Here is a 23861-nt window from a genome sequence, read left to right on the forward strand (position 1 = left end):
ATGATATATTCTTCTGACGTCTCTACTGCAAGAGTGGCCCAAGAGAAGGAATGTGACAATTACATCCTACATTGATCTATGTGGTTGCGATTGAAGAATCAACTCTAGCTGTAGTTTCTAGCACAGCTTTTCCTTCCACTCAACTTTCCATTAATATACTTACTTTGAAATATTCTACCCAGTACTATGAACTGCCAGCTTCTATAAAAATACCATTTCGTTATTTGAGGAGGGAGTCAGTGACAGTCTTGAGTAATGTTGAGTCCTAAGTCCTTACCGTAGTAGGGCAATAACAGGACATTTCTGTATTAAGAATCCTTTTTTTTTGTGCTATTTAATTTAGATTTAATGAGAGCAATAATAATAAATGACAAAAAAAAAAAAAGCATAGCACCACCAGTTTCACTCTTTGAATTGAATTACTAAAATAAGTTCACTTTTAAATGATACTTTGAGATGCACCTGTACATCAGAACAGAAACACAGAACACAGCATCTAAGTAATAGCAACTGTAGTTTGTAGGGGTGAATCTTAGGGGAAAATGTCTTGGTTCAGATGTAATAAAATCCAAATGAAACCACCTCTAAAGCTACATTAATCAAAGGTCATGTTGATTAATGTAGTTTATTTTGCAAGTGCTGTTAAGGGAATTTTATTACATTTAGAATAAGTCAAATTAGGAAATTGTGCAATTTTTTATGACTGACAAAACCCTAAAATGTGGCACAAAATGAAACAGAAATAATTAAAATAGAATTTTATTTAAAAATACAGAAAAAAATATGTTTAAGGTACATCTGCTTTTAATACCCTTAATGACAGTTGTACATTTAAAACTTTTAGGTACTGAAGCTACAACTTTTGGTTAATTTCTTTTGTTAAACAGGTTTTAGTTGTACTTGTCAATTGCAGAAATGTTTTGAAATAATCTTAAAAGACTGAACATAAGTTAAAATGTCAAAAATCTGAAGCATACATTTAGATAATTTATTATCATATAAATTAAGAATAAATTTAATATTTCATCTAAGCATAAACTATGACAGGAAAACAGGGACTTCACATACGAGTGCATTGTTGGTGTACATTCCTCACATTGAAAGCCGGAAGAAAAAAATAAAATTTTTATAAAAGCAAAATGAAGAAATAAGTTGAAAATTAACAGTGAATTAGAGGCAAAGCTGGAAGACTAGTGTATAAAATACACTTAAAGCATTTCTTTAATGGCAGTTTTTACCCCCAAGGAAATTAAGGCAGTTTCAGGCTTTCACTTTGAGGAACTTCTACAACAACTCATGTTCGCCTCCTTCACAAAAACACACTGCATTCCTTGGTATGTGATCCATAAGAATCAGCACTTCTGGGGAACAATTAGCATTCCAGCGATTTAAAGCAAACACTCCACATCATCATTTGCATAAAGAGCAGCAAACTGGAACAACTGTATTATAAAGCTTATCGACATAGGAATGTGGGGAAATTAATGGCATAACCACACAATATTAATTACATATGCATAAATGTGTTGTGGCAAGAAGGGGAAACCAAGAACTAAGATTATATCTTAAATAAAACCTTAACAGAATGAAAGAAGCATGTAGTTTGGTCCACTTTGGTCTACTGGAAATGTAATAAACTGAAACGTTGTTTTAATTTTGGTATTTTATATGAAAAAAGCCAAGTCCAATTTTCTTTCTAAGCTTACACTGTCTCTTTGGTAACCATCCCAAAGTTTTGAAGTTTAAAAAAAAAAATTGGCCATGTCTCTGGCAGGTTCCAGATCCCACAAAAAGAAATCTGTGGAAGACACTAAAGATGATGTTAAGCAAACCGACCAACCTGGAAGCCAGAAGGATCATTGCAGAAAACATTTATATCGTTGCTGTCGGGCAAAAACCTGTTATCTCCAAAGACTGAACTGTTCAGGAAATGAAATGAGTATAATCTCATAGTGTTTGGTCAAAGTCACATGGTACTGTTGACAAAAAAGAATAAAATTGGAGATACAAGCTTTTTGCCTGACCGGAACGATATATTGTTTTTTTTTTTGTCATTTTCAGCTTGAAAATGGCAGAATTGACTATAAACAGGAAAATAAAGACAAATAATCAAAATCATGCTTTTGTACATTTTTGAACATCCATATTGTCCATTTAGGACAAATAGCTACATAAAGGCGATAATTAGAGGTATAAAGTCACCATCTGAAATCTCATGATGTAGACATCACTTAAAGTTTTACATTTTCATTCATTAACTTATGTTGAATTTTAAAGATTATTCCGTCGATCACTCCCAGATCTTGAACTGAAACCAAACAAAAAGAAAGTTATGCATTGAGACCAATTTTGTGAAAATGGTTCAGAAAGTTATAAGAAGTATCAATCCACATGCAAATTACCCAGGATAGGGAGGAGGTGGAGCGTCGTGCTGTCCACTTGAGGAGATTGCCTGCTCGTATGAGGGTAGGCCAGGAGGAGCTCCTACATCCAAAGTGGGCAGAGATGTTGGAGAGAGCACAGGTTGCCTGGAGACCTCATCCAGTCTTCGCATTATTAGGGAGGCATTGCTCCTCCTGGGACGTCCATGGGTGAAACTGTGAGGATAGGGGAAATGCTTACATTATGTCATACTTGATGCATCAGAGAACAAATGGGAGCGTCAAATTTAGTCATAACAGATGTTGGGACCACAGCATGTGGTACAGACTTTTCTGAAACTTTCACAAAAAGAAATTGCATTACAGATGTTGGTTGGCTTACCTTGTTGTATCAGCAGAAATCACAACTGGAAGCTAAAATATATTTTCAGTTACAGACTGCCCACCAGATGGCCCTTGAAAGAGAGAATGCTGCAAAGCTTGAGCTCTCAAAAGCTGAGGAGAGGACCAAGAAAGTTGAAGCACAGTTAAAGGACCTGAAGTCAGATGAGCTCAAGAAAGCTTCATCCCAAAAAGGGGGGCAGACCCCCACCTCTCAGGTACCTGATTTGCATTTTCACACACAGCAGCTGCAGCAGCCACAGCAGGAGGCAGACTCAGACAGCAGGCATCCAGTACCTAGGTCAGAGTCTCCCCTTCCTAAATTTAGTCAAAGTGTTCAACTTACTTCCACAGACCTTAACAGAAATGTTGGAAGTCAGATGGTCTCCAGTGGTTTCCTGCCAAATCCCATTGCAGTGAACAACCACCAAGATGACCAAGTGACGGACTCAGCGTGCACAAGTGGTCCAATTGGGTGGAAGGAGCACCCCTCTCCCTTCTGACTCTGTGTCGACCCTTAGGGGCCAGGAGATGCACATGGTTCTCAGGTGACTCAATCCAACCTGATCCAGCTCCACTTGCACAAGTCCATTCATTAGAAAGCTCTCATTTAAATCATGAGAAAACTTGTTTCCTTCCCCAGAGGTTAGGTCAGGATCTTCCACCATTTCATGAACCTAACCAACGTGAATTCTCAGATGGACGTGGTCCACCTTGGGAGCATGGTGTCCGTTTCAAACAGCTTGAATCCCTTGCTAAAGACATAGAAGTTTTTGATCCAGGTAGCCATGAGTCAAATATTGATGCTTACCTGCTTGAGGTTGAACATTGTCTTCTTGACTTGCGTTTTCCTTCTGATCGTGAGAAGCTGAGGCTTATTTGGAAAACAACAGCTAAGAGTGTTCATGTGTTCATAAAAACTCTTCCTCCAGAAATTAGTGACCGCTATCCAGCTCTCTGCCAGGCTCTTAGAGAGGAGTACTACAGGTACTTACAGAGATGTAGCTGCTGCCACTATTAATGCATTGACAGTTTTGCAAAAACACGATGAACCTCCCAGAGAATATTTCCACCGTTTGAAGACTGCTTATTTTCAGGGATGTTATGCTCCAGGTCGTGAAGAAAACAACACTTTTAAGTCTTTGTTTCTTCACAACCTCCACGTTAGTGTGCAGTATGAAGTGACCATGCATTGCATAATGGAGAATCTCTTTATGGAGGAGATTCGTAGATATGCACAGGTTGTGTGGGAAACACGTGTCCGTTCAGACAGAGCAGGAAAAGGCAAAGTTAGGGTGTTAAACATTCAAACTGAAAACAGGCTTAATAAGAAACGCAAAGTCGGTTCCTGATTGATGCAGCAGAACCAGGGGGGTGGTAACTGGCGTCAGCCAAAACCCAAGCCACCAGTTAAAAGACAAACACCTTTTCAAAGTGCAACATCGCACTGAAAGGTTGGTGGTAAAGAGTGGAGCCACTCCAAAGATGTCATCACAAAGAAGGAGTTTGAGATGATCTGAGGTTATAACTGAGGTAACGGCGTTCCTAAAAGACATGGCAAGCTGTTGCAGTCCAGAATCAACCCTGTAAAATCTATCAAACAAGGTATGAAGATGGTAAATAATTTCCAACACCCTATATTCTGTTTTAATCTTTTTCTTTCTTATGGTTTTGAACTTGAGAAATTATTAAGGTTTTAAAAGCAGTATTATTATGGTGTGAAAATTATTACAGGATTTTTCTTTTGTTTATTTTTTTACATTAATGTTAGCTTCTGCCCAAACCTGCCTCACTCCTGTCCTAACACTAACCTCTGAACCAAAAATGGGTAACAGCAAACTTCCCATGATGCCACTGCCCGTATAAAACCCCCACCTTTCCAATGGATCGATCTCTTCCACGACGGTGACGACCAGGACAGGAGAGGCACAGCGCGCTAATGTCTCTTTGCTGGCAAAAAGACATAACTCTTCAACTGGATCCACGGGTGTCATACGATCATCGATCATATGCGCTGAGTTAAGTACGAATGAATTACTGAATGTGTATCCGGTAGATTCATTCATGAACGGGGTGATCAAGGCACAAGCGTTGCTCGACTTTCTCTCTGAGATCTACAGAAAGCAAACTGTGTTCCAGAGAATTCCCTGCAGGGACCTCGTCTCTACGACGCTGAGTGGAGCAATTTCCCGTATCAACCGTATCAACGTGGTAACGTGCAGTTTTGGCCGGCCGACAGAACAGCCGCCACTCTCTGCAGCTAAGGAGGTTAGCTGTAGCTATCCGTTTGTTGACTGTGGACGTTTCTTCAAACTTCGTCGTCGCCTGGACACTTCTCCTCAGCAAGGTTCATGAGGTTAGGTTTGGGCAGAGTGATAGAAGTGATTTAGGATGAAATGATCTGAATGTTTTTCATTTTATGAAGTTTGGTTTTGTTTGTGAAACTCTGTATCTTAGTGCTAGCAGGCTATCTGCAGCACACGTGCTCAGTTTTGTGCTCTGCGTTTTTGTGTTTTGAAAGTTAAGAAAAACTTTATTTAAAGGGTGATTTAAACACAGGATTGATCATAACGCGCTTATGCATTTTAACCCTGTTATTAACGGTATTTTAAAGGTGTGTGTTTGATTCTGGTGCTAAGCTATCAGCTTCTTTGTTAGCTTTAACTGCTAACAGCTAAGAAAACGTGCCTGCATACGTAAGCCCATTTCTCCAGAAATATTTGGTTCTTTTCCAAAATATTTCCCAAAATATTTTACTATTTCCTTAATAATATTTCTTTAATAAACAAAGGTAGCTAATGAGACCCCGTTGAGAATTAGTCATCCAGAAGGTTGGTTTTATTTAGCAGATCATTCTTTAAAACATTATTTTAATAAAATAATATTTTATCTGATCTTGCATTGTGAAGGGTGGTCTAAACATTTGCTGATTGTTGCCTAAGTTGGTTCCAAGACTAACTTGACTTCACTTCCAGGTTCTTTAAGATAATCCTTGGTTCTCAAACATAAACATTGCATGGTAATGTTGCATCACTCTTTTGGTCATTGTTTTTCAACCATCTTTTATCAACTTGTTTATATTGTACATAGCCCATTAGTCTTCCTTATTATTTAATTCTGCTTGGTAGTTTAGTTGGATTGTTTTAGCAAAGAGTTTGTTGATTGAAATATGTTTGACTTTGAGTTGACTTATTTTTGTTAATAAATTCTTGTATTTTAAGAAATTGTGTGAATTAATTCCATGTGTGTGCAGAGTTTTGCTGTTCAATAATGTCAGAGTTTGGCTCATCCCATTTCGATTGTGTCCTATTACCACTGCCTTACTGGGCTGGTATTTACGGGACAACCCTTAACAGACCCAAATATTATTTGATAAAATATTAAAGTATTAATATTAAATATTAAATAACATATTCAGATTCATGGTCACAACACAGAACATACGAAAGGCATTCATGCCTCCTCACTGCAGTTGTTAGAAGCACAGATGCAGACAGAACTGCCAGTGACCATCCTGATTCCATCAATAAACTGATCTATAATGTGTGCAGTCCAACCCTTCTCTTTGCAAGCCAAAAGTCACCGCTTTCAGATTTAAAAAAAAAACGTGACTGCTTGAAGCTTTTCTGTTCCTCGTACAGGAGCAGTGAGACATCCGGAGCAGGTACTTTGATGTTGTGAACTACGTGAATATGTCAGTGTGTTGTGATTAAATTAGAAGATCCTTTAGATTAAGGATTTGGGAAAATCGGTTTTGAAACTTAATGTCAGCCTGCTTTTTCCATTTCAGTTTGTTCCTGATATGTTTGAGATCAGTGTTATTTGGATAACCCAATTGTGTCCAAATATTAACCAAATATCAAGAGAAATTGATCATGATGTTCAAAAAAGAAAACTGTTAAAACACCTGTTTAAAATAAAGCCAGTTTTTTTTTATTTCCGTTTTGTTTATTTACTGAGGTACATGTGCCTCATAAAAAAAAAATAATCTAGAACAAATTATACAAATGTGAAATGCAAACCTGTGCATAAAAATCATTGGTAAATTCTTCTAAAGCCTAGAGCAAATTCTTTGCATAGGACTGGAAATACTTGTTCAATGTGTAATTAGTCAAGAACAAAGTAATGATGTATATTTGCTCCTTAAACGAAATCTTGGATTAACAGAAGCAGTTCATTAATTTAAAATTTGCTGTGACATTTATGGTGTATCCTAATCTGCAAGACATATTACCTAGTCTTTGAAAAGATTCATCTAAGCTCAAGTTGGACATAATGTGGAACTGTTTGTTTTCCTTTAGAGTTTTTTAGGAAGTTGGAGTGTAGTCTGATTCTTCAGGCATTATATAGTTCAATCTTCCAAACTTGAACTTAAATTTGTTATTTCATTAAGTTGACATTTTCTGACAAATTAAGGAGTTTCTTTTCAAAATTAACTACTTGATCTTACCCCAAGTGTGCATGGAGAAGTTGGTTCCTCTGACTCACCTTGCATGACGGTTTAGGTCACCTTTGCATTTGGCTTGACACAAATACCAGATCAAGATGCCAAGGACAACAACCACCACTCCAGAACAAATGAGTCCCACCAGAATTGCCGTCACATCCACCTTTGATGTGTTGTCCTTGCCTGTAGATTGCCACAAACCCCATTAAGTAAGGTTAGCTGATCATTGTCAACAGAAACATCAGCAGATGTTTCTTATTAGTTATTCTGGTTTTTAAACGTAAAAAAAGAGGCTAATACAATGCTCAAATGCTGAACAGGAGAAAACTCATCTAACTTGTCTCTATATGCAACTGATATAGTTATTAGCATTTTTCCCAAATCAAGTAATGGAAATAATTATAGGACTGCTCAACCATAAGGTTTGTTAAAACAAATAACTCACACATCAAAACATGCAAAACGGTCTGCAGGTTTAAGAGCTGCTGGCAGATTGGCAGACCAACAGGAAACAAGGTTGCCAACACAAATGTTGTCAGTCAAAACAGGAATTGTACTTTTTTTGTTTTGTTTAAAAAAATATATATATAGGTAATTTAAAACGAAGTAAGGTAAACAGGTTTGCAGTTCCCTGGTAGTTGTGTTTTAAGTTTGAGAGGAGGCATAGAAAAAAAAACAGCTTGTAAAATAAAACCAAGGAAGATTCCAAAAAACAAAAGGCAATGAAAAAACAACCATTCTGTTAACCCTTTATGATATACATTATGACGCCCGTTGGGGGAAAAAACTGACCAAATAAACAGAATAAAACAATTTTGTTTTTTTGGGAATTTGTTGCCCATGGCAATGTTTCATCATAATTGCACATAGGGTATTTTTCTGGAACTTTTTTTTAAACCTCAGTGCATCCAGAAAGTAGTCACAGCGCTGCACTTTTTCTACATTTTATGTTCCTACAAAATGAATTAACTTATCTTTTCTCGTAAAAGTCTACACACAACACTACATAACGGCAACATGAAAAGAAGTTGAGATGTTTTAAACAGCTTAATTGGAGTCAACCTGTCCCACAGTTGAAAGTGCATGTCAGAGCACAACCAAGCATGAATTCAAAGACGGGTTTGCCAAGACAGGATTGTGTCAAGGCACCAATATGCAGAAAGGTACAGAAAACCTTCTGTTTTGAAGAAGTTTCCTATGAGCACAATGGCCTAAATTATCTGTAAAAGGAAGATGTTTTGCAACCCAATTTCATTCTTCCAAGAGAAGGGCCTTAGCATTGCTCTTAGGAGAGTGGAGAACCTTCCAGAAGGACAGCAATCTCTGCTGCAATCCAATCAATGAGGCCTGCATGGTAGAACTGCCAGACAGAAGCCACTCCATTGTAATAAGCAGGAACAGAGGGAAATATGAATACAGGAATGCACAGAGACATCCTGAAAGAAAACCTGCTCCAACTTTGTAAATGTCCATGTCCAATCTGATGGAGCATGAGAGGTTCTGCAAAGAGGTGTAGGTCAAACTGCCCAGAGATGGGTGTGACAAGCTACTAGCATCAAATTCCAAAAGACGTAAGGCTGTTATGGCAGCCAAAGGTGCATTAAAGTACTGAGCAAAGGCTGCAAATATTTACGTACATGTGATGTTGTAGTTTTGGATTTCTTTCCTTAATGGGATGCTGTTTGTAAAGTTTTGAAGGAAAAAATATAAATTTAAGACACAAAAACAAGACCGATGAGTAAGAAGAAAGAACTTCTTGGACAAACATATCAAGAATGTATTGACCTTTCTGCAGACTGTATGATGGAGGACAACAGGATAAACAGGTATGAGCATATTTGTGTGCATTTGTTTTTGCATTTCTCTTAAGGTCTCAAACTACAGCATTTCAATGAGTGATTGGGATTTTTGTCCTTCTGAAGACCCAGATTTATGTGAGGCCATCTGTCAAGTTTGAGGTTTTCATGATAAACACAATTAGACAACGATAAATCATTTCAGAAAGGTTTCCATCAATAAACTGATCTATAATGTGTGCAGTTCAATTTAAGCACAACCTGAAATATTTCAGGTATATAATGTAGCCTGCATAACTGTGCACAACCTTAAACTCATACTTTGCTGAAGCGCCTTTCAATTTTATAACAACAATGTTTATTTACGGTTCGGAGTCAGTCAGCATGACATTATTTTGTTGATTTGAATGTGGTTCTGGTCTTTATCGTGCTGGAGGATGACGTTCTTTATCTTCAGCTTTCCAGCAGAAGCCTGAATGTTTTGTTGCAACATTGACCGGTAACTGGAACTGTTCATAATTCTCTCCATCTTGACTACGGCTCCAGGTCCAACTGAAGAAAATAGCCCCAAACCATTACACTGCCTCTACCATGCTTTACTATTGTTCTGTTATTTTGGTGATGTGCAGCCAAGCAAACTTTTTTGTAATTAAGGCCAAAAGGTTTGACCTTGATTTTTATCTGACAATAATGCATTTTCTCCCATGATTTTGGCTTTTGGAGACTTCAAATCTCTTTTTCACAAAATTTAGCTGGCCTTTGATGTTTCTGTACGAAAGAAAAGACTTCCATCCTACTACGCTAGTCCAGACATTAAGAACATGGATTGTTGACACATATACCTATCAGCCAGCACTAGCCAGAAATTCCTGCAGCTCATTTTATGTTTATATTATGTAAGCATCTTGGCAGCCTCCATAACTAGGTTTTCCCTCAGTTTTCACTTGATGATGCCTGTCTTTACGGTGCGGTGCTGGTCCAATGCTATGAAAATTATTTTATACCCTTCTGTGAATTGATACCATTTGGGAACAAGATCACTTCGGTGCTTCAGAAACTCCTTGCTTTCAGATAAGAAAATGTGATGGGAAATTGAGATAAGAAAATGTGCAAGGCTTATGACAACAGCAGGACTTTACTAAAACAGGCACCTTATGGCGGCAGATGTGTAGCAACCCACTGTAAATGGTGCTATACAAATAAACAGGTTAGACCAAACTTATTTGTACCCCTGGCAGATTTGGATTTCCGGTAATCTTTTATTTAGACCAATATTTTTATTCTTACTTTAAGTAAAATGACGTTTTAGAGTCACCTAATCAGTCCCAATTAGAATCTGATAAGAGAATCTGTGGTGGGACCTAAAGATTAGGGCTATGGCAAAGAGGCTTTCCAACCTCTAAGCCTTGAAGCTCATCACCAAATATAAATGGTCAAAATACCAGTGGACAGAAAAAACTAGTCAGCTGTTATAAGAATGGTTTGATTGTTGTAATGCCAATAAAATGTATTTTTTCTCTGAATATCAAGAAGGGCATACATGATTTCCAACTTATTGTTTACGTACTATAAATAAAAACACAAAATTTTACATGGTTTTATTTTGTTTTGAGAAATTCCTGCCTTGTTCTGTTTCAGACACAAACTTCTTGGTTGAAAGGAAATCATTTAAAATCTAAAGCTTCTAGGAGTATGAATAGTTTTGAGGGTAACTGTACACTGCTTTACATTAAATGTCTTTATTTGCATTGTGAGTTGGCTAGAACCACTTGTAGACTAATTTTTACAAATCTGCCTCAACCCGCATACCAAGGAACAAAATGGAAGCATTTTGCTGCCTTTTAGTGGTCGAAGTTTTAGCCGATATGCATATTTAATGTTGTATGTCCTATATTCAAGTTAGCAATCTCTACCTAATTTACAATCTGTTTGAAAGCCAAAGTAGTTATTTTTACTTAATTGCATCTACATTCAGACAGTAACGGCTTAATATCCACAATAATTTATTATTTTAATTAATTGTATGTTTCTTTCTTACTTTTCGTGTATTCCTTCCAAAAGGCGTCCTATAAAGAAAGACACAAGCCATCAGAAACACTAACAAAGACAGGAGACACTTTGATAAACAAATAACCATGAGGCACAACACTTAACTGTTTGCGGGATGTTTTCAAAGACTTCCCTTGCTTCCTCATAATTGCAGATCTCTTCAATACACTCCCTCTCCAGGTTGCCTTGAACAAACATTTCAAAGTCGAAGCGATTGAGCAGCAGGTGGCGACCCAGGAACAAATTCGCGTCTGCCTCACCTACAAACACTTTCATTGGGTACAAACAGGTTCAGAAGGGACATATTTGGAGGTACCAAGCAACTTCTGTCTAAAACAGTTAGTAGCCTAAAACATATTTTACCTTCTTGGTCTTCTGGTGCTTCGTGTTGGGAGATTAACCTCTTCACAGAGGTCAGCTGTCCTGCGTTCAGCAGCTGAAGGAGTACGAACAGACCGAATAACATCATGTACACCTGCGCAATACCTGTCCGTAAACCAGGTGTTCTTTCTAACTCCAACCCCTACTCTAGAACCCTATTAGGGAAAATAATAGTCACCCTCGAGTTCCTTCATTCTAGATTACTATAAAGAAATGCGGCGCATAATATTGTCCAGAGTTCAACAACGAAATGAAAGCTATCCGAGGGAGCGGCGGGTGGCGTTCCTGACGCTGATAGAAGCGAAAGGAAAACGTCCGAATTTACTCACAAATCTCTATTGTGACTCTTTCCTGTAACGATATTTATTCCGACTCGTCACCTGTAGGAAAAAAACCGTAGTTTAAAGATGAAACCAGCGCCAGAGACGTAAGAAATAACTTTAGTTTCATCCCAGCAGGATACGGTGTTGTGGCTCCTCCTAAACTAGACGAACCTTCTGCAAGGCTTGATCAGTCGATCACCTTTACCTTGATTGCATTTCAACAAGGTGAACGCTAGATGGCAGCAGCAACACACCGAAGTGGGAATACATTTCGTGCTTAAATTCTAATGAAAACATAGGGTTAAAATGTGACCTCTGACTCAGAACCTTGTGATATACCCTAAGCTGCCACTACACCCTGTGACAAATCATTCTTAGGCCCTTAATCACACGATGGTGTTTTAATCTTATTTATCAGCCTGAATCCAATAATTTTCTGGCAACCTAAAAACCTGAATCAATATATATATATATATATATATATATATATATATATATATATATGTGTGTGTGTGTGTGTGAGAGTTTGATGGTGCAGTACACAGAATAATACAGTTTCAGGACTGTAAACTGCACTGTCATGCAAAACGAAGACATAAAAAAACAAATCCTCGACCAGTTTTCTATTTAACTAATTAAACGTTCTAAAACCTGTTCAGCCTGATCTCATGAAGGATCACTGTGTGGTTTTCTAGCAGTAATTCAGTGTGAATCATGAGCCCTGGTGTTTACAGTGACCTGATATCACCAACATGGAGATCTCAAGGAAGTTTTGGACTGCTGTGGTTCAGTATCACTAGGGTCATTGACATCCCTGGTAGAGATGAAAACCATCTATGATTGCAGTTGCATAAGCCAACATTTTAAAAACATCAAACCTTTCATTTGCTTAAACTTGTTCAGAAAGGTTTGCAGCTCCTTTGGAAGAGAAATGGGCCTACAGCATCAAAGATCCTCCACCATCCTTAACAGTCGGTATAGTGTACTGTTCCATATATTCATCCTTTTTTTAAACCAGACCCACATATGGTGTTTGTTCCTGTAAAGCTTGATTTTGTTCCCATCCAACCAAACAGTTCCAGTTAACGTCCCAGTTCCACAAAACCTGTTTATTTCCTTTTATGTTTGTTATATACACAGTCAAGAAACATGTTTCCCCATGTAATGAAATTCGTCCTTTTTCTGTACACTTTAAATTTAAATGGGAATACACAAGAACCAGCAATACACAAACATAGAAAAAATACACAAAATACAAAAATGGGTGGTGTTGAGTGATAAGGTGAGGTTCTTGCTGATGTTGACACCTAGATACTTGAAATTGCTTACCCTCTCCATCTTGATCTCCTGGATGAACAGTGGCTCACGAGAAATCCCCTTCCTCATGTCCACTATCATCTCCTTTGTCTTGTCGGTGTTGGAGGTGAAGTTGTTGCACCAGGTCTTTTTTTGAAGATAGGTCACAATAGGGTTTTTCTTGGCCCAACTCCAAACAACCACTTGGGATGTAGATAGCATCTCATTCTTTGTTATGGAGACTTGTTGTGATTTTCCTTACTGTGTGTGGTGCCAAGAGTAAATATGGTCCTCATCCAGTTTGGTGCCGACAACAAATATGGTGTTATATTTAAAGCTCAGGAAAACATAAAAGTTGTGGGTCACTAATTTGAAGTTCATAGAAAGTATTATTAATAAAAAAGTAAAGAAAAATCCTTAAAATCTATTTATTTTAAAGAGATTGTCAGTGATCCCAGCAACTGTACCACTGGAGATTTCTTTTTTTAAAACAATTATTTCTTTACATGAGATTGTTTCCTCCACATTGAATAAGTGTTCTCAAATGAAAAGTTAGCTTTTTAAAAAATTTTCAGTGTAATATTAAATTTCTCAAATAAAAGAGGATTTTATTTTAAGACATTGCAAGGATGTATCTGCTTGAACCAGGGTTCCATTGCTACCACATATTTTCCCCTCGTTTTAAGCTTGGTCTATGTTTTCCACATCACATCCTCAGGAGTCATCTTTGCATACATACATCTCTGGCTCATCTTTAAACAGTGCAAATCATTTACATCTAAAGGAGCCATCATGTTGTGTGAACCTTTTAAAGGACAAATGCATTAACTTTTCCCAACCACCCAAACGGTTTATGCCTTTTATATGCTGTAACACAGTGCTAACATTTGGGACCCTTCAGGTCTCATAAAAGCACCTCATCTACTTCTCTCTCTGTATTTCCAGAGCTGTGTTTGGGAAAATGTACAATTAAGAGCAACTATGGCAAAGCTGCCTACACAGAAAACTGTAAATCAACTAGAGATACAGTTAGCAGGGATAAAGGGAAGGAATTAACCCCTCCCCTATGTTGGATAAAAAATACATCTGGAGTAGTAGTCTCGTTGTTTAATTTGGTGTGTTACCATGGAGAGACTTGGCCCTCTTGGTTTTTGTTTACATACAGAAGTGAGAGCATGAAACATTATCTAGCAGCCTTCTGGTTGGTGCTAATTTAAGTGCAGTGGGAGCTGCAGCTCTGCAGTTATCTGCTTTTCTAAGATTTGCCCAGAAGATGGTTGATGCATATAATGTGGGATGTTTTACACTATTACAAGATGGGCTATAATAAGTTTTGAATGACCGATGGAGTCTTACTTCTCAGTAATTAATGTTGACAGCCAAAAGACTAAAAATTGGTTGATGGAAGAGCAATCTTTGTGCCTATTAAAGTTAGAAGTTTAGTTTTGAAGAAGAAAACTTTGGCTTTATTAGTATGTGAGCACAGAACTCACTTCTCGTAGCAGATGACCTCAGCTCTGAGCAAACAGGGGCCAATTAAGCAGAAATGTCTTTATCTGGCTGCGATAAGACAGGCTAATGCTGCTCCCACTGGATAAGTCAACTAAAGCACATAGCTTTCACTTCTGAGACAACAGATTACCCACCTAAAACACAAGTAGGAAAAAATGACAGATGTGATACGAATCAAAGCTGACAGTAACCCAATCTAAAGTTGATTTTTAAGTCTAATTAGTTTCAATCTGCTCTCTACCCCTCCTTGTAGGTTGCCGTGCTCCTGAGAATGTGTTTTGTGATTTACACCCCTGATAAGAGCTGGAGATGCTGCTCTGCTCTGGAAAGAAGTGTGATGTGAGGTTAGGCATCTGCTTTGATAGAAAAATTACATCACAGATTGCAGCAGTAAATAGGACTCCTATGACCTTATTGATCTAAATAAAAAGATTTCAGTGCATGTACTAAGAGGCTGAAATTGCAGATCTGTACAGAATTTCAAGAGGTTGAACACAGGTCTACATAGTTTAAGTTATACGTTTAATTGTCAAGGAAATAAGCACAATGGATTAGAGCTGAGGACCACCAGTAATCTGCACTTTGCAAATGTGTGCTTATTTCATCACCCATCCGGAGGAAGAAAACTGTAACAAATCCCTTTTACACCTAATCCCCAAACCATAAATCATGAGGTTAACATCCTAATCTGTCAGAGGCTGCCTGAAAACACATTACACTTTAGAAATTGCTATTCAATTTTCAAAAATGTAAAACAGATCCCTTAATTTTGTGTCATTTCACTGGCGTTCATATTTAAAACAGATGATGAAACATTTGTTTCTAGATGAGTCTTTTAACTCTCAAGGACGCACTAGGCAGCAAAATGAAGAAAGGGTTTGAAATAAAAGTAGCAAGATCTTTCCTGACCCCTTATTGCCAAACTGATCTCTATTGCCACTTTCTTTTACAGTCAAACATTTATTTTTCCCAACTTTTTATAGAAGGATGACACTTTTTTATGATTTGGAATGTCTGGTTAAATAAATGCATGAGCATGGATAGGAATGCATGCTATTGTAAGGATTTTAAGCTTCACCCAGTTCTATTGTTCTATTATTTTGATTTTTACCCATCCTCTATGAGTGCAGCAGCTTAATGCTTATTTAATAGCATCTCAGGTTATGAGAAAAACAATCTGTGTTGCTATGTTTCTCTACAGTAGATGACCACTTTCAAAGCAAATGCTGCTTAAGAAAATATATCAACAAATTCTTAGCGATTATTTAAGTATGAACCAAAGTTGCGTGTCTTCACCTTGTTTTTTTTTTACTATAAATTGGACGATAACTATAATTAAACATATTGTAGCTGTCTTGCAAAAACCTTGCATTTCCAAAAACTGAACTTTACAGGAAAGCAAAAAAACGTCTTTCTTCTAAAAGGTAATTCATACTGTTTGGTCAAAGTTGCATGTTGCTTTTGATCATTTTCAATGTCCATCAATGAAACCACATACAGATGTGATGGGTAATCAATATCATTGATTTTTACAAGAAAAAAACCAAACATTTAAATACAAGGTTTTCCCCTGACAATAAATAACATTTACACAATTACTCTTTAATGTTTCTGGCAACATGGTTTATAATATTTCTTCAAAATGTCCCGGATTTTAAAGTCACCGCTAAGCAGTGTTTTCAGTAACGTGTTTCTTTTTATTCTACATTTCAAAGAGCACGTAAAGCCTTGTTTTCTTTCAGTTTCAAGAGGTTAAAGACACTGAGTCATGCTGAATACAGCTGAGCAGACTGTGTCAACCCTGCTGAATGTTTCATGGTTGCAACAGCAGGGAAGGAGCCTTCAGCACAATGCAGCTTTAACCGTAACATGGAGGGTCATCTGAAGTTCAAATGAAAATTGTTATATCTCCATAGATGACAAAGTGACCTTCGTGCTGAAGGTTATTTCTCACCCCAGTCACAGCTCATCTACTATACTAGCAAGCTGTCTTGTAACTGGAACCAGATGTATAGAGCGGCTGGAGGAGACACTCCAATTAATGACACTGAATGTATTTGTGAAAAGACAAAAAAAAAAAAAATTTTTAAAATTAACCAAACACTATATTATTGCCCATTAGAACAAGATGTAATACCAATAAACAAAAAGGCCCTCACTGGTCACCTTCACTTTTCTTTTATTTGATGAATAGAAAAACTGATCTTTTCAGTTTGAGAATCTGTAAAGATTTGAGAGTCAGGTCTGTTTTGAAATTATGCAGAAGGTGACAAGGTCTGCAGACTGGTTTTGACGGTTGCTAGGTTTGCCTTCCAGGAGCTGAGGGTGTCGTACAGCTGCTGCCACTGCTGCTTGCCAAACGTGCGGTGCGTGCTGTGGCTGGGTGAAAGGAGACAGAAAAGCAAGGCCAAGGTCACACTTCATGGCAAGAGTAAGTTTAGCTATGAAAAACATGCAAGATCATCCCCATACACACCTGAGATCATTTGGGGACATAAACAGTTGTAAAAAAAAAAAAAAAAAAAAAGATTTATATTTAAAAATGTGCTCTATTTATTTATTTATTTATACCGACAATGTTTCTACTACAATATAAACCAAATTTCTTTAGAGACAGAACCAGAACACTTTGGTCAAATTCAAGACAGTAACAGTGTTTGGGGTTCATTCCTGCAGTCTACAAAAGTTATTTCAAAACACATTTATGAGCAGCAAAACAATTCTTAAGGAAAATATTTAAGAGGTTTACAAAAAGGTCTCTTATATGCAAACTTTTTTTGTACGAGAGAATGGATCCTTTCTTCATCATGTTTCATTTTAATAACAGTTTGAACCAGTGACAAGACTGTCAGTTACCAGAAAGCCCTGAGAAAACGAAAGGAATGCACAAGCACTGCAAAATTAGTGAAACAAGATAACGGATCTCTTATTCTGTAAAGCAGGTCTACTTTATTCTTATGATTTCCATACAATGAATTGGATCCGCACTGTAAAGTGCTTTGACACAACAATTGTAGTGAATTGGTGCTACATAAAGTGAAATGGATTAATTTGAAGGGAGGGATGGGCAAAGGGGTAGCTAGACAGACGGATGTATGGGTGGAGGAATATATGGGCAGCTGGATAAGATAATAACTAGGTGGGTGGGTGAATTTAGATAATAGACCAAGGAATAGTCTGTAAATACAAATATTTTCCATACCTATCCAGACCTGATAAATTTGTAAATCAAATTCCGTGCTTTTCCAGAAACTTTATCTGGTCTCTAAAAAGTAATCTGAGGCCAACACAGTTTTCTACAAACCAAAGTGTAGCATAAAAATCTTGTCCCTTTTTCCTTTGTATAGTTTGTATAACATGTATTGGTCAAAATGGATAATCTTAACTGTAGCCGACTTAAAATATTAGTCCGAATCGTCATCAGCTAACTATTCATGGTCAGTTTTAAACGAAAGTGTGTTAAAAGGCACCTACCTCACAACAACTTTCTGCTGTGTCTGGTCAATTTTACAATACACCATTTTGGTCCGAACAGCTAGAAAAACAAAAATGGAGACATGAAGAAAGATAAAGAGATCAAGAGGCTCTTTGCAACACAAGGAGTTTAACTGATTAGGATGGAAAGGTTGTTTCTCATGCAGAGTCACCTTCAAGGTTAGACACATCCAACTGTAGTTTCCATCATTTGTCTTTAGTGTCTATGGTAGATTTTATTGTATTTATGCGTTTCGTCTTTTTTTAGTACATTTTGTTTTGTTATATTTAGCAAAAACAACAATTGGCCATTACACTGACAATATTAGGGCTTGCAATAATGAGTTTTTTTCTCTGATGAATTTTTAATGAATTCACAAAAAATAACTTTCCCCAAAAATCAAATCCAAAGAAATTAATTTCATGCCACCTAAAGAACTTAAACAAAAACTTAAGACACATTAAAGTATGAAATAGCCTATTGTTGTAAAGTGCAAACTTCTGCATGAAAAAAACTAATTAAATTACGGCCTTTTTATCCATTTCTTTGAAAAAAAAAAAAAAAAAAAAGCCTGAATAATCAGCATTTTATGAATGTCCTGCATGTTTTATTCATGCATTTGTCTAGTTTAAATGTTATTCATTCCCATATTCAAATTACCCTCACAAGTGCTTAAAATAGGTAGAAGAAAAGCCGCTGAGGTCGGCCGGACTGCGGTTCTGTGTTAAACCAATAAACCTTCCAGAGCATCTAAACCCCATAGATCCTCGTTGAAGTAGCCCTAAACTTTAGTTTCCCTCTTCCTTCAGGAAGCTTTTAAAGGCTGAGGGGCTAATTTGTCACCGATACTGAAGCTATGATTATTTTCACTGTACAGTTTGACATCACAGGATGCCTGCAGACTGCAGCAGGGGGCTACCCCACGCACGCACGCACACACACACACACACACACACACACACACACACACACACACACACACACACACACACACACACACACACACACACACACACACACAGTGGAGAGGAAAGAAAATCGAGTTTTTTTTGAAAACTTTTTTTTTTTTAAATCAAGTAAAGATGGATCCCTAAAATCTATATGGTGATGGATGATTACAAACAAGCTGATTATGCTGACAAGTTGTGGCAACTCTAATAACATCTGTGCATTTGTGTGTGATAGATACCAGAAAATACGTTTTGAAATGGGGTTGTATTGCAAACTGATGAGACATCTAACAAATCAATCCTCACAACATTTAAATAGTCTGCAGTGCAGACAAATTAAATTGTGTTGAGAGTCTGAAGGGCATGAATAGAAAAGACTCATTTGGAGACAAGTTTTTACCGTCAATGACAAAAGCCTCAACGTCATCAGCTCCAATCTGCAGCTCCTGCTGTATGGTATCAAAGGAGATTTCTTTGAACTCCACCGCCATGCCCATGAACGTCAGCAGACGCATCTTGGACATGTTCTGCTCGTGAGAGAGGCCTAAGGACGAATACACAGGGATCATTAAGCACAAAACAGTCACAGTCAATTACTCCTTGCCCAGGGAGTTTCCCTGTAATAACGGCCCCAACGTTTAGGACCAGTCAGGGATTCTACTCGTTAACAAAAACATCTCTACATATTGTCTGTTTTGAGAGTCCATCCTACACATGTTTTAATTGAATCTCATTCCTGATGCAGTTAAAAAAAAAGATAGCGCTGATGCAAACATTCTTGTTCTGCATAAACACAGGGGACACTCCTTTAGGGTAAAAACTACCCCTAAAAAGTTCAGCTGTTTGCTACAAACATAAAACCTGCAATGGATAATTTACCCATTTAAATACAGGTACTTACCAAGAGAATCAATGAAGTCTTTGTTACTCTGGTAGAATTTGACATATGCAGCTAGTTTCGCACTCACAAAGATGGTTAATAGCTGAAAAGGCAGATGGGAGAAAAAGGACAACATGACAAAGTCCTGAATGTTCAGTCAGACAGATATCGGACTTATACAAACTCTAAGGTCAAATTAAAACCTATGCGATGTGATAACTCTTACAAAGGCAAAATGTAGCCAATTAGGGCAACACAGAGAATCTTTCAGCACTTACATCATGGATGAGCTCTCCCTCCAAAAAGCGAACAGGTTTCAGGATGAGCAGGTGGTCAAAGAGGAAGGTGTTTGGGTCTTTGAGAGCACGAACAATACATCTGAAATAGTTGCAACACAGGTTGGAAAGAGGGACACATTTTCAAATTCTAAAAAGTGTTAAACAAGTTTGAATGATGTACCTGTGGGCATCGACGCGTGCTTGTGAAGCATTGTCTTCTGTGTAACTTCCCAGCAGCTCAACCATCACTTTTGCTGCAGGTTCACTGCAAAACAGAAAATTAAAAAGTTAAACCCCTGAACAGAAACCGTCCAACACATTTAAACTACTTAACGACACAATGAGTTAAAACATACCAGTAATCCACTGAGTAATAAAGTACACAACTACATCGTAACACTGTTTCAGTGCAATGCTTTAGAGCGGCACAATATATCAAATCACAGTCATCATCTCAAAATCATTGTGTGCAATATTTCATATCAAGTGCCATGCATTCAAATTCTGCATGTCAATAATACTTTTGGACTAGTTGTAAGACTCCCACTGCTCCCAGTGCCCACTGTATTTGTAGTGGCCAAGATGCTACTTGTAATATTGGCATTACAATGTTCAGCAATAATATTACAATTACATGGTTTCCAGAAATCCTGCAGCCATAGATTAAATGAAAAATCTTTTGGCAATTTATACTTCTGTACCTGCTCATTCTGCAATAGTCATAATAAACAACAAATACAGTGTGCAGTTACCTTTTTTTGCAGTCCACCAATGCTTCATACACCAGCCTCAGAAGTGTGTGCTTCTTCTCTGTGTTCAGGTTCCAGTCAACAATCCACTTGCGTACCTAATCAGTAACACCCAACACGAGTCAAACCAAAGAAGTACATACTTTAACTGACACCGCTTTTAGGATGGGGAATGGAGATACCTGATCGAGGTCAGTGGGGATAAAAGAAATGGCATTGCAAGTTGCAGCCACCTTGACAAGGCTGCAGAAGACCGTGTATCTCACTGGAGTGTTCTCGTCCATGCCATGGAACAAGTTGCTCAGCCTGTAAAATCAGCAATATAAAATCAATACATCAAATGTATACGCAGATCGTTCTCTTTGAGTTATTGTAAATTGACACCTTTTTGACAGGACTCACAACTGCAGCCTAAGGGAGGGTCGCTCTCCTTCGCGGTACTTTATCAGCTTTTCACACAGACTTTCGATCAGAGCTTCTTGCTTCTCTGGCTCCAGGATCAACAGCAAAGACACAATGCTGTTCATTACGCTCTCAACATCTACAAAGAGGCATAGAGCAGACAGGTGACTTACACTGACTAACACTACCTACTTGCTAAAAGGAATCCATATCTATTAATGTCCTATTAACACCTCAGAATCTATGTGTAAGATACAGAGGTGTGTTTCCTCACCCACCTTTATCATCATCCTTCAGACAGACGTCAGAGGCCTCAATGATCTGAGCCAAATCAACATGAAGTCCACCTTCAGCGTTCTCTTCTGAGATATCAGCTCCTTTGGACTTGATGTAGGACCTCAGCTCTGAAGCCTGCAACAACGAACAGTGGGATTATTCAGGTTAATGATGTTGCCATTGCAGAAATGTTTAACTTTGATCGGACAAAAGCATCCTTTATTTTTCTTAAGAATTAGATAAACATCTGGTCAGTCTATTCAAGCTTTAGGATATCAAAATGCTGCAATATTTGTCACTTGTATCATCTTGAAGATTTCTCTGAAGTTAAAACTTTGCGTTGACATCCAACTTGTTTTTTGGAAGCTTTTAAGTAGTGTACATTATGTTACATGTAATTAAACATTGCAGTCAAAAAAGGCCCTGCTAAGGCATGGAAACTAAATATATCAAACTTTGGAGAATTAATTTAAAGAAACATGTAGACACATAATGTGCAACACAAAAATTTTAATTTTGTGGAATTAGTTCAGGCTAAATAAAGAGAATGCTTTTAATGCTGTGTTTTTTTTTAACTTTGTTTATGTCGACAGTTATCGCGGCGATTAGCATTATTTGCTAGTCGAGCGTTACTTTCCAGACAATAAACATTTTCCAACTAGAAGGAACCAAATGGAACAAAATCCCATATTATTTATCCAAAAGTTAAATGCATATTTTCTCTGGCTTTGCTGACATACACATATTTACCATCACCGGCCACTTGCTAAGTGAGGCGTTAGCATCTAGCTAGCTAACGAGCTAAATTATCTAGATGCTTAGCGTTAATTCTTCAGCTAAATTAGCAAACCTATTTTAAATGCCCTTAATACACTTATGTCACACCTGGTCTTCTTCTGTTATGTCGATAAACGCTGGGACGCTCATTTTGGTGATACTGTGAGCCTAGATGATGAAATCCACGCTCTCATCAACCCCGAGATCAGAGCGGAAAAGAAAGCACAGCAACGCCGGGTAGCAAAGAGGCTCATCCGGGTCATTTTCTTAAAGCCGCAGTAGACTCAAAAATTGGAACCTAAGTAAAAACAAAAAAACTCATTTAGGTAGTGAGTCTAGTTTCATCTTTCTATCAGGATCGGCTTTATTGCCATATTTGTGCACACAAACAAGGAATTTGACTCCGGTACACTTTGCACTCAGTGAAGATTTTTTTAAATATATAACAAATCAAAATAAAAAAGTATCTTTTCAAATGTTCATATATACACAATTGACTTTTACAGAAAATATGTGAGATCAACCAAGTATGCATGGTGTTGTTCTGGAACTCTGACTGTCAAGTGTTCATCAGAGAAACAGCCTGGGAAAAAAAAAAAAAAAGTATTTTTGATGATTTTAGCTGCCCTGTTCCTGACCCTAGACCTGTAAAAATCCTGGATGGAGGGAAGATCAGCCCTGATGATTCTCTCTGCCGACCTGATTGTTCTTTGCAGTCTGGACCTGTCTTGTTTTGTGGATGAGCCAAACCACACCGAGATGGACGAGGACAGAACAGATCAAATTATGGCAGTGTAGAAGATGACCAGCTCCTGTGGAAGTTTGTACTTCTCAAGTTGCCTCAGGGAGTACAGTCTCTGCTGGGCCTTCTTCTGAACATTGTCTATGTGTGAAGACCATCTCAGGTTTTGAGAAATGTCTTACTGTCAACAAAATGGGACAAACAAAGGCCACAAATGCGGCTAAATAAATAAAAACAAAATACAAAAACATAAAAAAAGGACTTGTATTTGTCTATAATTTCATCCACCTTGATAAAAACCCCAGTTCCATCTGAAGAAAAATAACCAACAGCATGATTCTGCCACCATTGTATTTTACTCTGTGCAGGGTGTTCTTTTGGTGACACTCAGTGTTTGTTTTTGTGCAAAACATTCCTTATGAGATTTTGGCCCAAAAGTTCCAGTTTGATTTAATCAGACTATAACACATTCTTACAAATGGTTTATGATACTTTAGTCATGTCTGGATGTTGCAAATTGGTTGCGTTTTCCAACTCTACTCCTTTGTTCAGACATATTGACATTGTTGTCAGAAGTTAAACACAACCAGAACTTCCTGGGAAAGTTTGGAGCTTTGTCAGTGTTGCCGAGGGCCTCTTGGCAGCCTACCTGACCTACCTGTCTTTTTATCAATTTTGAGATACATCTAGTTTTTGTCACTGTTGACTCATATTTGCTGAAAATCTTTAATGATTGTGTTCACTTGTGTATTTAAAATGTTGTGGA

General features: G+C 37.6%; 2 protein-coding genes across 2 annotated transcripts; both read right to left on the minus strand.

Moving 5' to 3' along the window:
• Positions 1-743: 743 nt before the first annotated feature.
• On the minus strand, positions 744-11945 carry prrg4 (proline rich Gla (G-carboxyglutamic acid) 4 (transmembrane)). Its single transcript, XM_047362758.1, has 6 exons — positions 11418-11945; positions 11160-11323; positions 11044-11071; positions 7251-7392; positions 2403-2597; positions 744-2308 (listed from the first exon to the last, which is right to left on the minus strand). The coding sequence occupies exons 1-6, from the start codon at positions 11521-11523 to the stop codon at positions 2272-2274; spliced, it is 672 nt and encodes a 223-aa protein (XP_047218714.1). The 5' UTR covers positions 11524-11945; the 3' UTR covers positions 744-2271.
• A 4783-nt stretch (positions 11946-16728) lies between these two features.
• On the minus strand, positions 16729-22618 carry eif3m (eukaryotic translation initiation factor 3, subunit M). The gene is made up of 11 exons (XM_047364056.1): positions 22462-22618; positions 21579-21711; positions 21301-21439; positions 21081-21204; positions 20902-20996; positions 20331-20414; positions 20150-20249; positions 19893-19974; positions 19392-19535; positions 18041-18101; positions 16729-16945 (listed from the first exon to the last, which is right to left on the minus strand). Exons 1-11 carry the CDS (start codon positions 22501-22503, stop codon positions 16822-16824), a joined length of 1128 nt encoding a protein of 375 aa, XP_047220012.1. The 5' UTR covers positions 22504-22618; the 3' UTR covers positions 16729-16821.
• Positions 22619-23861: the final 1243 nt, after the last annotated feature.

The sequence above is a fragment of the Girardinichthys multiradiatus genome, chromosome 4, assembly GCF_021462225.1.
Source record: "Girardinichthys multiradiatus isolate DD_20200921_A chromosome 4, DD_fGirMul_XY1, whole genome shotgun sequence".
NCBI classification, from domain to species: domain Eukaryota; kingdom Metazoa; phylum Chordata; class Actinopteri; order Cyprinodontiformes; family Goodeidae; genus Girardinichthys; species Girardinichthys multiradiatus.